This window comes from Hyaena hyaena, unplaced genomic scaffold, assembly GCF_003009895.1.
Source record: "Hyaena hyaena isolate Hyena2069 unplaced genomic scaffold, ASM300989v1 scaffold_59, whole genome shotgun sequence".
Taxonomy (NCBI): domain Eukaryota; kingdom Metazoa; phylum Chordata; class Mammalia; order Carnivora; family Hyaenidae; genus Hyaena; species Hyaena hyaena.
The window spans coordinates 872,214-888,966 of NW_024080691.1; the positions used below are offsets into that span (position 1 = coordinate 872,214).

At 35.5% G+C, this 16,753-nt stretch overlaps 1 protein-coding gene across 7 annotated transcripts in view; it reads left to right on the top strand.

Moving 5' to 3' along the window:
• The window catches only part of DLG2 (discs large MAGUK scaffold protein 2), a 1,380,463-nt gene that overhangs the window by 601,583 nt on the left and 762,127 nt on the right, over positions 1-16,753 (top strand). For 4 of the 7 annotated variants that reach the window (XM_039231805.1, XM_039231806.1, XM_039231807.1 and 1 more), the window contains exon 1: positions 1,658-1,993. The exons of the other annotated variants lie outside the window; for them this stretch is intronic. In XM_039231805.1, coding sequence (XP_039087736.1) covers positions 1,685-1,993 — 309 coding nt within the window. In that variant the 5' untranslated portion in view covers positions 1,658-1,684. Of the gene's footprint in view, positions 1-1,657; positions 1,994-16,753 lie in introns of those variants that run through there. 7 annotated transcript variants of the gene reach the window in all.

The window sequence follows — 16,753 nt, forward strand, 5'->3', positions numbered from 1 at the left end:
ATGTATTTATTAGAAGTGGGCAGGCAGCGTGCTAGGTACCTGGGATAAAAAGGAAAATGGTCAGTAGCAAACCAGAGCCTGCCCTTTGAACTTACACATATGGTTAATTGTTACTTAGCAAAGGTGTTTTGAATGCCTACATTCTCAGGCAAGTTACTTATAGCAGCCCCTTGTGCAGAATTTGGAAAAGGATTCTTTCTGGGGAGATACTCCTACCTTTCAGAGTTTTTATGTATAACAATTCTTTGTCCAGGAAGTTCTGGTGTTGAAATGTAGAATATGTTATAATCCTAGCCCTTGAAATTAGAACCTGGCCAACCCAGTTGGAAATGAGGTCTGCACTGCCCTAGCAGTGAGAAGGTGGATTTGTTGGTCTACAGATAAGAAAATATATTCTTGGGATTATAGCATTTTTGTTTGGTGCTGCATAGATGGCAGCTTGTATCCCAGTCTAACCAAAATTGTTCCCTCAGGGATGTGTGATAAGGATAGACATTTTGGCAACAAATATGGAAAGTTTCAAACATCATAAAAATTCTAACTGCTGTAGTAATTAGCCTTTCTCTTTTCGAAGCCGTACTATGTATGGCTTCTGCAATCATACTAAAATTTTAAAACAATCATGTCCTCTCTGGAAGGCAATTGCTTTAAATTGGATAGATTTCACTCATTTTCCAGTGAAAGAATTTGAAAATTCTGTCTGTGGAAACCAAAATATTGGATGGCAGAGTTGGATGTGCCTTTCACTTTAAAATGCAGACTCTCTCTGTGGTGAATGTATTTGTTGTGGTAAAGTATTTGAAAGGAAATCCTCAGAATAATTTGGGGGAAGGAAAAACACTGTTAAAATAAGCCAACCCATCAGTTTTGAACTTTGAAAATTGCTTTATTTTGAACCAGAAAGAATTAATAATCATTCATAGCATAAAAATGTATGTTTGGAATATAATATATAATCATGATCTAAAACAAATTAAACCTCCAAATTTTAAGGGGCTCTAGTATAAGGCTGTGATCTCAGTGATTCTTCTGAATGAATTAATGTTGTTTAGAGTTCATATCGATGCTCTTATTTAGTTACCTCATGATTTGCTCTGTTCCTTGGCAAATATCTGTCTAGATAAGTGATTCCTGCAAATGTTGGAAATTTCTTTACATGTTAACTTTCCCATCATTTTAAATTGTCCAAGCTGTATTATTTCAGTCTTTATGCATCCTTTCTGGATTGAAGGGTCCTGCTAGTCTGATAAGAAGCTCTCTTTCCTGAGGTCTATATTTTGTGTAGTACTCATCTGAGGAGAGGAAGAAGCCAGGATGCCAAATTGCAAAGAGTATTCTTTACTGTGGGGCTCCATCCAAAAAGGGTTTGTAACACAGTGTACAGTCTTGTAGCCCAGCTGTGTGGAGCATTGATTGCTTCTGCCTAGAGCAGGGATACTGTCAAGTTGCTCTGTGAGTTGAGTCATCTATTGACAAAGAGCTACCAGCCCGCAGATAATGCTGTGCGGAGCTGCTCTCGCTGCTCCCACGATGCACTGCTTATAGCAGCTGTCAAAGATACTGAGGGATCCACGGGAGGAAAAAAAAAAAAAAGACTTTTACAACCGCCTGGAAGAAAGGGGTGTGAGGGAGGAGACATTCCTGTGCAGAGCTGACCAAAGGAAAGAGTAGGCATCAGGGCAGTATGAATGCATACCTCACCAAGCAACACGGCTGCAGTCGGGGGTCCGATGGGATGGATGCCGGCAGGAGCGCGCCCACACTGATCAGGGATGCCCACTGCGCTTGTGGCTGGCAGAAGAGCCCTCAGGGACTTGGGTACAATTCTCAGACCATGCCCTCTTCAGGATCGGGGGGCCCAGCTTCAAACAGGACCAAGCTGGTCACTCTGTGGGACAGTGTGCGGAAAAGCCCCCACAAGACGAGCTCCAAAGGCAAAGGGACTTGTGGGGAGCGTTGCGCCTGCCCACATGGTTGGTTCAGCCCAACACAGGTGAGCCTTTTCCTTCTGACTTCCCCTTGACTATCGGAAGAAACTGAGAACAAGTTGTCTAAGGGTAGCATGGTTTGGAAACTTTGCTGAGTCCTCCTTGCTGACTGGGAGCGCCTGTTTGGAAAACGGTGGGCCTGGAAAACCTGTCATTTTCACAGGTGTTTCTGGGCTTACCTCTGGGTGGCCTGTGAAAGTTCGAAGATGCTGTGCTCAGTTTCTTTAAGTGACTTTTTCCCAATTCAACGTCTCTAGTCCTCAGATGATTGTACTGTGATGCATCATTGGCTTTTAGCAGCAGTTTAACTTCTAATCATTGTTAACTTTTCTGTTCTGCCTAGTCTCATTGTGTTTTTTTAAGGGAGAGAAAAAAAATGAACTTTAATCAGATACTTTCCACCTCTTTAATGATAAAAGAGCATTTATTTCTTCAGCTATGGAAAATGGTGATTTGAATTATGTTCTTATAATTTTACTCTTATAATACTGTATACCTTTTCAGTAATGGAGAAGAAAACTTGTTTATATGAAATAATTCATTTTACACACAAAGGGAATAATTGGTAGCAGACTACAGGGTGATTACACTCAGAACACAATAATGAAACATTTTATTTATTCATAGAGTAGCAATAAAGTTATTTATATTAAAAACTATAACTCTCTTTCTTCTGTAATGTAGTTCTGAAGCAGATGTGCAGATTCCCTTAATTTAATTCCTAGCATATTCTTGCCCCAAACTACTGGCATTTTATCAGAAATGGAATTGGTTCATTTTCTTCCTTTCCCCAGAAGAGGAAAGACAACTTCCTGTAAATGCTGTAAAATTTAAATAAAGTGCACCTGTAATCACTGTCATAAATATAGAACAATGATAGTTCTTAAATATCCATTGAGAAGCAGAAACACTGTTTTTAGGGGGAAGAAAAGTCTTTTCTTGATTTTGATGTGATTTTAGCATAATTGAGAAGTGGCTATTGATCATGAGTGACATGGTATGATCTGAGAGGTGTAGAGAACATTCTATTTTAATATTAGCTTTTTAAAAGTACTTCCAAGAATATCATATATCACTAGACCTTAATGATACAGTCACATATATGAGACTTTTGATGCATGAATTTCATGCCTCTCAGCATCTTGATTTAAATGAAGAATATATTCCCATTTTAGCATTTAATTGGTTCAGCTTGAAATGGAGCCTGACATTTGGAGACTCGGTAATTTTTTAAAGTTAACATCAATTCTAAACTGGAAAAAACAGTCTTGACAATTTTGAAGTCTCTATTTTTTTTTAACAAATACATATGTTTAAATGTCTTTAAGTTATATCTCTTATGTTGATTATGTTAAATTCTCAAGGCTCACATGGGCAAAGAAGACAAACACACATCTAGCTTATGGTTTTTGCACAGAGTAGAATAAGCTGACTTACATTAAAATAGAATAAGCAACTTGTTTTATTGTCACAATTCTTTTTTATCCAAGATGTAATAAGATTTTCATTTTATAAACGATAATTTCTCAGCCCCAGATCTCTAACAGTACATTATAATAACCATGCTCCAAAAATCTTGGTACATTTTATATCAATCAAGGGAAACTTTTCCCTTCTTTGGTTTTTAACAAAGTCAGCCTCCTACTTGCCTTAAATTTATAGCCATTTAATGCTTTAAAGGATTGAAATAGACTCTGTGAACTGATAATTAAGGATCCAGTGACATATGAGAAGGCAATAAATTGAAATAGCCACCATCTCCCATTCTTTTTTATACTCATTTCTATAGATTTTCTCTTATTCACATGTACTTTATTGTTGGCTGGGAAGAATAATCCCCCAAATATTGGAGTTACAATACCTTATCATTTAGGGTCTTTAGTGTTGTGACTCTCTTCTATCACCTGACCCTTCCTTCCTTTTACCACCTCAGTCCTGTGAAAGTGCTATGCATAGATTTTAACATATGTTTGAAACTATCTCTATAATACCTAAATACTTACAGATATTAACATATTTCATGTATTTATATGTATATATACATAAAAATTAAAGTTCTGTATTATTATTTTCTTACCCAGAAAGTACTAGCTTGTTCTTACAAAGGATGTTTTATTCTCTCCATGTAAAGTATATTTCCTTTACTTCCTCTAGTTGTTCTAAAATGCTGATTTATGTATGTGTGTACATGTATACATGTGTATATGTTTATGGGTGTTCGTGTATATGTGTGTGTATTCATTTACATATACATCTATGGAATATTTAAAATAGATATGTGTAAGTACTACCCACCCTTATATACTATGACAAAAATAAGAGTGTATGTGTGTCTATGTGTATGCATATGTGTCCATTAACAGCTAAGTCTGTTTTGAGAATTTTATGATACTGTTCTTACCCCTCAAATTAATTAGAGATATCCTATGAAATATTGTAAAACAAACGATGGAGCTTAATGATACTAAACACTAGACTACTTGATAAAGTAGAAAGGAGGAGAATGCATGCTTTAGAATAGCCTAGGGATGCACACGTGGTACAGAACGTGCCTGAGGGCTGTTAAGTGTCTGGAAGCCAGGATCCTGCTCTCAGAGATATTTGCTGTATTACGTGGAAATCAGCAGTGTGATTTCCGGCTGCTATAATAGAGGCCCATGGTAATGACTTGAGTTCCTCCCAAGGCTTTTTGCCAAACTCCTGTTATTTGGGGTGCTGTGTGCTAACAGGACACTGTCATTATGTTGTTCCTCAGCAAGACTAAAAAACAGCTTCTGTCTTTTCTCAAGTAAGTTTTCATTCCATTTGGATCTGTAGAATTAATATGACCGTAATAATAGGTAAGAAAATGGAAAATTATAGTGTCCAGAAGTGAGTTCTAGAATGTACATCTAGGATAATAGTGTTGGTCTTGGGTGGGGAGTAGGGAGAAACTGTCCATCATTGCTTATGTGGCATTTCTCCCCAATGTAGACTGATGTGGGAAGGCAGCATAGAACAGTGGAGACTCAAAGGCCGGAGTTCTATGCAAATATTTGTACTTCATTTATTCATTCACTCATTTGTTTATTCAGTTATTGTTTCCTGAGTGCTTACCTTGTGCTGCTCTGTCAGACCTGTGGATATAATAGTAAACAAAGGAAATGCTACCCCTACCATTGTGAAGCTTATGGCCTGCAGCAGTGTATAATATGTAGTAAATATATTATATACACAGAATTCTATAATCATAAATCACAAATTGGGAGTGAAACAAGTTCCATGGAGTTCTGAAAATTCCATAGTGGACATATATTCATGAACCAGAGGAACCACAGAGGAGTAAGAAAGCAAGATACTTTTAAGTATTTATTTATTTATTTATTTATTTATTTATTTATTTACATTTTTATGAAATGATACTGTAGTTCTTTAAGCCTAGATTTTCTGTTTTGTAAAATGAGCATAAAAATAAAACCTAACTCAGGATTTGTAGTGAGGAATGATTAACATAATAAATGTAAGGCATTTGGCACAGTGCTTACATGTCATATGGGTTCAATAAATATTTGTGGAATGAATGAATAAGCCTACAATAAAAGTTGGCTATTATTAACTTACTCCTTAATTCATTTTTTCTTTCTGATTGGCTGGGAAGAGAAAATAAGTGAATCAGTGAAGACTTCAAGAGGTAGTGATCCTTGAACTGAATTGAATTGAAACTTGAAGTAATGTGCAGGTGTTTATCAAGTGAGCAAAAAGAGAGAAGCTTCTGGGGTACAAATAACAAAAAGAGAAATACCTGTAACACTCTGGTTGGTGTGTAGAACTGCTCATAGATGCTCATAGTTTTGTTTGCCCAGAATATTGGGCATTAGAGAGTAGGTTCATCAAGAGCTGAGGCTAGAGACATGAACAGGATTTGGACACACAGAGAGTCTGGTGGGCTTTGCTATGGATTTGACTGAGCTGGCAGCATGGAGTCAGTAACTGCAGGATCCCAGTGTCACTGGTACTGCTATTCTCCATGTGTTACCTTTATGGTCAGCAAAACTTTCTGGACCTCAGTATCTCTGTTTCTAGGAAAACTGATTTCCCCTAAATCAACTCCTGTATCTCTTCCAATACTAATATCCTATGTCTCTGTCAACTGACACCCATTAATTAATGGGAAGCACTTTGGAAAAGATTTATGCTTTCAAGCCAGACAATCCTAAGTTCAAATTTCCTACCTCTGTGTGACCTCACTTTCTTAACCTCTTTAAGATTCATTTGTCGGGGCGCCTGGGTGGCTTAGTCGGTTAAGCGTCCGACTTTCGCTTAGGTCATGATCTCGCGGTTCGTGGGTTCGAGCCCCGCGTCGGGCTCTGTGCTGACTGCCAGCTCAGAGCCTGGAGCCTGTTTCAGAGTCTGTCACTCCCTCTCTCTCTGACCCTACCCTGCTCACGCTGTCTCTCTCTCTCTCTCTCCTAGAAATAAATAAAATTTAAAAGTATATATATAAGATTCATTTGTCTCCTTCTGTAAAACTTAGGATGATAAAATTATATTATGGGAAAATGTACTAAGGATTGAAAATACTGTACTCCATATAAAAGAGCCCACCATGGTGCTTAGAACATAGGAATTATTCAGTAAGTGATATTTATTATTACTAATGATACCCAAATTATGCTTTTTGAACCTGAATTGGACCTTATTGTCCATCAAATTTGTTATCATTATTGTGATCCTTTATTAGAATTTCTACTTTGTACACTAAATTTTTTGATGTCTTATAATGATGAAGGTTAGGTTAGGCATCTGTCCAGAAACATTTGGCACAGTACCACATGATGATGGAATCACATTTTGCCCTTCAGCATTCTCCGAGATTAACAAGATGCAACTACCAAAATATATATATATATAAATATATATATGACATACATATGTGTGCGTTTATGTATGCATGTATAGATATATAATTGTATATGTTTTATACATGTATATACTTGTGTATTATATATAATTATATATATAATGTGTGTCTGTATATATATATATATGTGTGTGTGTATAAAATTGTGTGTGTATGTGTAGATTTTCTCAGAAACAACTGCATTTGAAGGGTTTAGTCAAACTCTGTAAATCTTCCCTAAGTGTCCTTCTGCAGCTCCTCTAGAAATAGCAGTTCGCAGCAACTTTAGTGCAGAGAACCTTTTCGTCCAAGAAGTAGAGTTGCCCTAGGCTGAAATCTCAGGCTCAACTTATGCCCAGCTACAAAGATCTGACAGCTTGTTTTAACTCTGTGGCTGTTTCTACTGATTCCTTCCAGAAAGAAAGCCCCTTAACCGAGGAAGAATAAGATTTTTTAGTCTCTGGAAAACACCAGGTGCCCCCAGGCAAAAGAAACAGAAAAGAATAAGAGATAATACAGAAGGAATTAAAGTTCTAGGCATTTTTTAAAAACTGAAGCTATTTGGTCAATACTTCAGTCCCCACCTCTTCTGGATACTGATGTAAGCAAAGCATTTTCTCTCTAGGGCTGGACAAGTACTGAGGTTGGGAAAGGAAAGAGCAAATGATAATATTTATTGAATACTCACAATAGCCATAATGTATGAAGCACTATGCTAAGGCTTTATGTTAGTTATTTTTTTTTAATTCTCCCAACAACATTAAAAGAATGGTATTAAAATCCCATTTTATAGATGTGGAAATTAAAGCTAACAGTAACTTTCTCATTATGACACATCTGATAAAGGGTAGAATTTGTTTCAAATGTAGGTCTATATGACCACTTTACCTGTTCCACCAAATCTTACAGAAAGGCTTCTTTGAGGAATGGTGGGAGGTAGAGCACCCCCAGAGACCTTTTTAACTCTCTGATTTAACAGGAAATTCCCTTAAAGAATTGGAGTGCTGGGAGAACTGGCACCCACTAGCAAACCCTAGACTTCCCCATTCTGTTTCATTTTTTGATCTTGGGAACCCTGAGTTGGTTGGCCCTCTAAAGATGTCTCCCCTCTCTGATCAAGATTAAGAATTGTGCTGATCTGAAGGAGTTGGAGTTGATTCTCACAGCACTGATACTTGCTCTTAGAAATACCTTGTAATTTGTGGTAATTTGCAAATTAGATTCAGTCTTACAACCTCTATAGTGAAGAATTGAGGACCATGTATTTTAGACTTAATACACATACATAACAAAGCACACATAAACATTATCTGTCTTACGTCCAAAAGCATTATTGCACACTGTTGAATGTTGTAAATTTGCTCAGGATCTTTAAGATTGTGGCAGAATTGGTCCATGTCTTTGAACTCAGAATTGAGTTACCTTTGTATTGTGTCAAGCTGCTCTACCTGTCTAAGCTTTGTCCTCCTCTTTATGAAGTTAATTATTGACAGAACATTATTAAGCATGCAACTTGTTGGTAATGCAGTGTTAGATATTATACAAAAGGTATTTTATTTCTTATTTCTACTGTTTCATAATTCAGAAAAGCAGTCCCCAAGCAGTCACTAGAAATAATTTTAGAGTTGTATGGAGATACTTATGTATTGATAATGATTGGGAGGTGATACTGGCATCTGGGAGAAGGGATTCAGGGATGCTAGATGCACTGGAATGTGCAAAGAAGTTCTGCACAGCAAAGTATCACCCCATGTACTACATAATTTTTAACATTCCACTGGACATTCTTTTTTTAAGTTTATAATTTTCTAAGTCTAAAATTAGTTTTACAAACATATAAAGTATTTTCTGCAAAAATTTAGTAATCTTTTAATTTCTAGGAATGTAACTCCTCTGTGAATCAAGAAATCATTGCTTTTTTATTTTGTTAGGAATTTGACAAAAGTTGATACCCATTGTGGAAAACCCCATCCTAATGTTGCTGCTCCTATATTGGTGTCACAGATTTACCTCTCCTGTATCAGTCTACATTTGTAAATATCACCTGCAAATATGTAACTGAAGAGACTTGAGGCTTCTTTTAATAGACATAGAACCAAAGACTTTAAATTGTTAGAAGCACATAAAATAGAAAGATAACACAGATTTCATTTATAGGGTGTTTTAAAAACATTTTATTAACAGGGAATTGTTTTGATACCAAAGTTATAAATAAGGGCCAATTTATTTTTAAAAATATCACTTGTTTTAGTTTTCTCCATTTGAACTATTGACATTGATGTTAGATATTCTATATTTCAACTGAGGTTATTTCCTTTAATCTCTTATTATATAAAAATAATCATTTATTCATTCTTCCAACACTAATTTTTAATCTAGGATCCATCACATGTGTGTCTTTTCTTTCACCTTTCCTGTACTTCTTGAAAGACATGGTATCTGGTCTCTTTATTCCATTTAAATATATATTTATTAATTATAAGTATATGTAAGCATTTGACTACTTCATTACAGTGTTCAGTATATTTAGCCTCACAGATTGACTTATTGAAAACATTTTTAATTAACATACTTTTGTATTTCTCCTTTTACTTTGGTATATAAAAATATGTATAGACAGTTGTATTATCTATGAATTTCAGACAGAGAAAGGAAGGTATTACAAAACAAATATTATAAAATGGAAAGGTTGGATCCAATAGAATTGAGAATCTGGCCCTTTATAGAAAGTTTGCCAAACTCTGTACTAGGCTATCAATTTTCCATTTAATTCTGATGGAATATTCCATTCTGTCTAACAGTCTATTCATTTTTTGAATACCTGTTCAAGCACATCCTTCTCATTAATCATATCTAACTAGCCCATCTGAGCTCACAAAATCTCTACTTAACATGGTATCCTGCACAATTAGCACATTACCTTGCACTGTGGTTAGTTTCCTTCTCAGTCTCCTGATGAGAGATTCCTCATATGCCCAACTTAGAGTCTAACTCACAGTGCTAGTTGTCCATTTACTTTTGTGACAATTCTTGTAGTATCATTGTTAAGTTATACATTAACTTTTCAACTGTATCCCTGGCTTCTGGAAGGAGAGACTATGTCATCTATACTTTTATGTCTAGTTGGTAACTGTGCACAATTTACCTATCACATTGTGTCACAGTTATGAGTACTTACCTATATGGTCCACTGAACTGAATTCCATTAGAGCACAACCTATTTACCCTTGTTTCCCTAGTACCCAGCAAGTAGCAACAGTTCAATAAAATATTCTTGATTTCTTTTTTTTTTTTTAATGTTTTTATTTATTTCTAGGAGAGAGAGAGAGAGAGAGAGAGACAGCGTGAGCAGGGGAGGGTCAGAGAGAGAGGGAGACACAGACTCCGAAAAAGGCTCCAGGCTCTGAGCTGGCAGTCAGCACAGAGCCCGACGCGGGGCTCGAACCCACGAACCGCAAGATCATGACCTAAGTGAAAGTCGGACGCTTAACCGACTAAGCCACCCAGGCGCCCCATCTTGATTTCTGAATGAATATCAGCATAGAATATAAAAGTACTTAATCAGTACAGTATATAAAAGTGTATATAGAGTATTTAGTTTTAAATTTATTTTTAAGTATTATTGTTACAAATTATGCAAGTGCCTAAGATTAAGATTGACATCTTTTACCCTCATAGTAGCTCTATTTAATAACGGATTATAATAAACAGTTAACATGCATTTATTGTTTTGTTTGTTTTGTCTTTAGTTTGACTCAGATTCTTATTTTGTTGTGATGCTGTAAAAATATTGGAATCACTGTTCAGAAATTAGGTTCTGTATTCAAGTGGGTCATGGTGTTCAATGATGAAGGAAACAGTGCTGCACTTTGAGAGGACAACCAGAAAAAAAATTGATTCTTCACAGTCTCTTTGTCCAATTTAGGAGTCACTTGTTCTCTAGAAGATTGAAAGAATGTTGTGAAATATTATTTTATAATTAGTTTCCATACAATCTTTTGTAAGCTGCATGACCTTTTTTCTCCATCACTTATATCATTAAATATAAGTGCTCAGAATCCAGTTGTCGGAACCACCACATTAAAAATCCATAATTGAAGACCTTTGTACTTTATTCTGATAGGCTGTGTTATTTAGTTAGCAGTAAACATTGACTGGCATTGTTTTTCACTAGTACTGTTTTCTTTTAAAAATGAATTCGCTTTAGAACTGTGTAAATAATTCAGATAATTTTACTACATTTCAGAATGATTAATAAATATATCTGCTGCTGGCAATCTGAAAGACATTTGTACACAACCTTTGATTCTGGTTTTATACTGTGTATTCATTTTTCTGATCTAGTTTACTTGTTCTTTGTTACATATATTACTACTTTTGTTTGCAACACTTTAGGGTTTATTTTTCAAGTATTCTTTAGAACAGTTTTAGGTTCACAGCAAGATTAGGAGGAAGACTTACAATATTTTTATTCTATTTTCAATTTAATTTTTAAATGAAAAATAGATAATTTAGTTTAAAGGTGAGCATATATATTATTTTTTAAAAATAATTTTGTTATTGGATTTTGATATAAAAATAACACATTTCTGGTAAAAATGTTATAAGATAAAGATATGTTTGAAGATAATTTTAAACACCTAAAATTCTACCTAAAGGTGACCACAGTTAATTTTTTGATACCCTTTTAGTGTTTTTAATTGTCTCTGTATATATATCTTCAGAAAAAAATATATAATATTTTGTCTTAACACATTCTCACAGGTGTGCCTAAATATATTGTTTGTATATGTCTGTTCATGAGAATTTAGTAATATAAAACCATATTGCTTTTTAAACTTATCATCATATCGTGAACACTTTTCTAAGCCAGTAAACTATTTTTCTCACTGACATAATTTTATGACTACCAAATATTCCTGTTTCTATTGAAATTCAAATTGATGGAGTTTGGGTTATCTTTTTTTAAATTATAATTAATACAAATAATACCGAAGTAAGCATTGGTATACATGGACTTTTGACCACATTTCTCATAGGGATACATTTTCAGGAAAGGAATCACTAAATCAATGATGCAAACTTTTTATGGCTCATAGTATTTATCTAGTCATTCAGTAAATTTTTACTCAGCAATTAATGATTGAATAGTTCCCATATGACAAAACACTGTGTTGACTAGTGGAGATATAAAGGAGAACAAAAGAGATTGATTCCTGCTTCTTACAGCTTAGAGCTAATTGCCAAATTGCTTGTAAGAATACTTTGCCAATTTATGGTTTTTCTATTTCAGGAGTGTATAAACATGTCTTTCCTCCTGTGCTCATGAATTCAGTAAGCTAAAAAAATTGTATGCCATTACCGTTTTAATCTGCTTTTTTTGTTAATGAACATGAGTTATTTTTCATGTGATTGTAGCCAGTTGTGATACTATTATGGCATCATCTATAATTCCTAGCACAATAATAAAAGCCAGTTGACAATTTAATACATGCTTAATTTGTTGACTGTGTAGATGGTAAGATGGTAGGATGTTAGGATGGATGGGTGGAAGGAAGAAAGGAAAGAAGGAAAAAAGGAAGGAAGGAAGGAAGAGAGAATGGGTATACAAATAGGTGAGTAGTTTGTGCTTGAAAGTTCTGGTGAGAGAAATTTCCCTCTATCCTAAATATAGCAGAGTAGTTCTCTAACAGTCTTTGTAGGTGATCTATGCCCCTGCCTCTCCTGTCACCATAGCTCCTTAAGTCTCTTCGCTGGAAGGAAAAGAGCTGAATGCTCTTCTTTTCACAATGATGTAGGTGAGCAAGATTGAATTGAGTGACAGATGAAGAGGTAATTAGTACAACAGGCAGATGTAGACAGGCTATCTGACTGTGTTGATAGAGAGTTTGCTGAGGAGTACAGTCTGGGCACTAAATTGACAGTCAGGAAACCTGAAGAGAAAAAGTGATCTAACTGATGAGATGGGGAAGGGAAATATTCTGGGAATATCCTGCCTATGTTATAGTATGCTTATATATGGATAAGAATTTTATGAAATTTGTAGATAGATGTATTCAAAGATGATTTGAGGTCCACACGTCTTAAAAATGCAGGCAGGCTTTCCCTAAAAGTTAAAAACATATCTTAAAAAGATTGTATGAGTGTTATCCCTTAAAAACACACTTATTACAGTGCTGATGCCAATATTTAGAATTAAATTTATGCATACAATAATTCTATGGACTCCTCTTATCAAAGCTGGGCACTCTCTGGCTGTCCTAAACAAAATGTGAAGCCAATCTGTCAATGATGTGAGGATGACTGCTTTTTAGCATAGCAGAGAACAACATTTTCAAAGAACTGAATAGAAAGGTGACTGTTAAATGGGTTGAGGACTGTAAGTAGATTAAGGACAGAAAATCTTTTAAGTTTATTAAAGAACCCAGCATAATTCGTAGCTCCTTGAAGACTTATAATTATCACTTTTCCAATAATTGAGTCAAGAAAAGGTAGATAGCAATTGATGTTATGATCCCCATCCTTGTTTGGGCAGTTCACTCAGAGCCTTCAGCCTGTTTTGTCTTTCTTTTTTTTTTCCCCCACCTACTCTGCCCTGCTCCTGAAACTGTTTTACAGTCCACTCAGTTTACAGTGGCAAAATCAGGAAGTCATCATCACCCCCTCTGTTCCCATCACCTCTCTCCTCCCAGAACCATCACTAATTAATTGATGAATAGTTAATATAGAATTATATCTCATAGTGTCTCAAACACTTTCCCTTTTTGCATTCCTCCTCTCAATTCTTGACTATAGATGTGCGTTATCATTAACATAAGCTATATGCAGTAGCCACTGGTCTCCCAGATGCTTTCATCCATTCCAAATGATTTTGTTGCCAGATTTATCTTAACAGTCAGTTCTATTCATATCACTCACCAATTTAAATGATTTAGCAAATCCAAATCATTTAAAGTAGTGCTTCACTTTAAGAGTACTCTGACTTTTGGAGAAGACAGGTATATCTGGGAATACTAACGGGTGTATGTAGGATCAAAGATGTTAGATAGTTGTTGATTTTTTCTTATAGGATTTTTCAAAGTCCTTGGGGTTTTAAATCTTTCCAAGGCAGATGAATTATGTGCAACATTGCCTAAATGTGTATGATGAAATATTTACCAGTATTTCATGAAACACAAGCTTCTAAACACTACTTTACAAAATAAAACTTGACTTCTGTAGCAGACCATTAAGATTATCTTCATTTTAGCCTCAACCTGCTGTCCAGTCCCATCTCCAGCCACTTCTCTTGTATCTGGCAACAGCCAACCAGTTGTTCCCTGTTTTCCTGAAGCCACCATGCATTCAGCCTCCTGCCAAGTCTTTTTTCACGCCTCCCCTTTTTATTATGACTCTCCCTGTTCCTGTGTTTGAATACATCATATCCATCATTCAAGAATCATCCCAAATATTACCTTCTTTAAACCTTCCTTTTCTGTGCTTTCACAGAATGTTGTACATCACCTACTTTTCACTTAGTGTTATGATTGCCTACATGTCTGCTTCATCTACCGTATTAGAAGAGTTGAGAGAACACAAACTGTGCCTTATTTATTTCTGTTTTTTTAGTGTGTGGATAGGACTTGATATATTTTATAAATGAATGAAAGAATGGTATCTTTAAAAATTGGTAGGGAGGGAATAACATGAGGCCTGTTAATAATGTGATTAGGTTCCTGGATCCCATATTTTGTGTCTTCGAAAGCTCAGATAAGTATCCAGTATCTAACAAGTATCCAGAAGAAATTGGGGCCAAGAAGCTGACTCAGACTGGCTTAAATATACATGATACCAAATTATGTGAAAGTAATTTATTTCAATGAAAAATATAATTATGAGAAGAACTGAAATACCCATGTACATAAAATTCTTGTCTGTTCATTCGTAAGTATTTATTATTTATGCCAAGCCCTGTTGTACAAATTTGACAATATAGCAATAAATACAACAGGCAAGATTTAATTGGGAATTACAGATAATTAACAAGTAAGTAAATAAGATTACTTCAGAGAGTGACTTATGACTGAAAAATAAACAAGGGCAGTGTGATATGGAGAATAGGTTGTTGGGGGAGAGGGGCTTCTTTGGATAAGACACTAGAGTAAGAGAAGGCCTTAACAGGAAGGAGACCATTGAGTTGAGATTGGAAGGATGAAAGGTGAAAAGGGGACAGCCTTAAAACAATCTTCAGGTGATGTTATAAATAATAGAATGGCATGTTAAAAGACCCTAGGGTAGGAACAAATATGATATGTTTCTGCAACAGAAGGCTAGTATGGAAAAGAGAGCATGTGGAAGAAGGTCAGGAATGGCCATTGCAGGTCATAGAGACTTTGAAGACTGTAGTAGGGAGTCTGAATTTTATTCAAAGTTCAACTGGAAGCCATTGGACATGAAATGGTCTTGATACACATAGGGAGAAGGAGCTGTAGAGAGGCAATAATGGAAGGAGGGAAATGTAATTAGAATGCCCTGCAGCAGTATGTACTTGCAAGGGAGGGATAATGTTGTCTGAATTCAGGTAGCAGCAATGGTGATGGAGATCCATTGTATGGGTTGAACTGTATTCTGGATGTAGAACAATAAGATTAAATTGTGTGGGTTTTTTTGAAGCAAAATATAACAAAATGAAGCAGTTAAGAAAAATGAAAGAAGTGAAGGGTAATTGCCAGCTATTGGACCTCTCTCTGTGGAGTCAAAACATCTTCATAATCTATTAATTATTTGAACTCAAATGTTCCCACTCCTTCCCACCTAGTGTGTTCCTGATTGGTTGGCAATGCTTGCCTTTATGATTTCTTTTTTTCTTTGCTTTCCTTCTTTACCCTAACATTTTTCCAAACTTCAGACTAATACAGTGTTTTCTTTAGGGAGGATATTTTCAACAGTCCTGCTGGCCTAATTGTTCTTTCATTTCTTTATGGTTACCTTGCATGGCTGAGTTTTGATCATCTGAGAGCAATTATAATTTACTACATTTGTAAATTGGAAATTGGGAAGGTATCTTAATAAAGCCTCCAAATACCAAGCACAAGGAAATAGATCATGGCCCACAAATATGTGATGGTGACCCTCTCCTTCCGCTGCAGCTCCAACATTGACCCCTCCCTCTAATACCTTCATGAGAAAGATATTTTTAATATCTTCTTTAAATACAATGGATGATGGAAAATCTCTATCTAGGAAAGTCACTAGATAAAGAGGGTTTGGGTGGGATTCTAATAAGGAAATCAAGTTATCATTTTACTTTACTCAAATTATTATTATTATTATTATTAGAGCATATGGTTCAAGAATACAGTCTCCCATCTCTCTCTCCATTTTGGTTGAGCTATGAATTCTTGAGCACACACCTCGAACACCATTTATTAACTTCATTAGAAATCCTTCAGGAGGATTTTTGGAAAATAAACAAACATTTTTCTAAGAGTTATTCTTCCTTTAAACTTCAATGTGACTTTAAAACAGTAATGAGTAAGCTGTATTTTTTTAGGAATAAACCAGTGACTAGAAACAGATATCCCCTTTGTACATTCCAGACCCAATTGACTAAATTGATGTCAAAAGTGATAAATCATATTTTGTAGAATCTAGAAGTGTCCTCTTATCATGTGAGGCCTGTGGCTAACATGGCAGCAGTTTGGTATAATGTCCATTATCCCATCACTAAAATTACTGTATTGTGGGCCCCATTATAGTATTGGCCTTGACAGAGTGCATGAATTGTCTCCTAAACAGTTCCTTGTTTCAAACCAGTCTGTAACTATAGAATGCAAGGGTCACGGTTTAATTTGTGCGTCAGCAGAAATCATACAGTGCCAGGCTGTTAAGTGATCAGTCTCTCCCA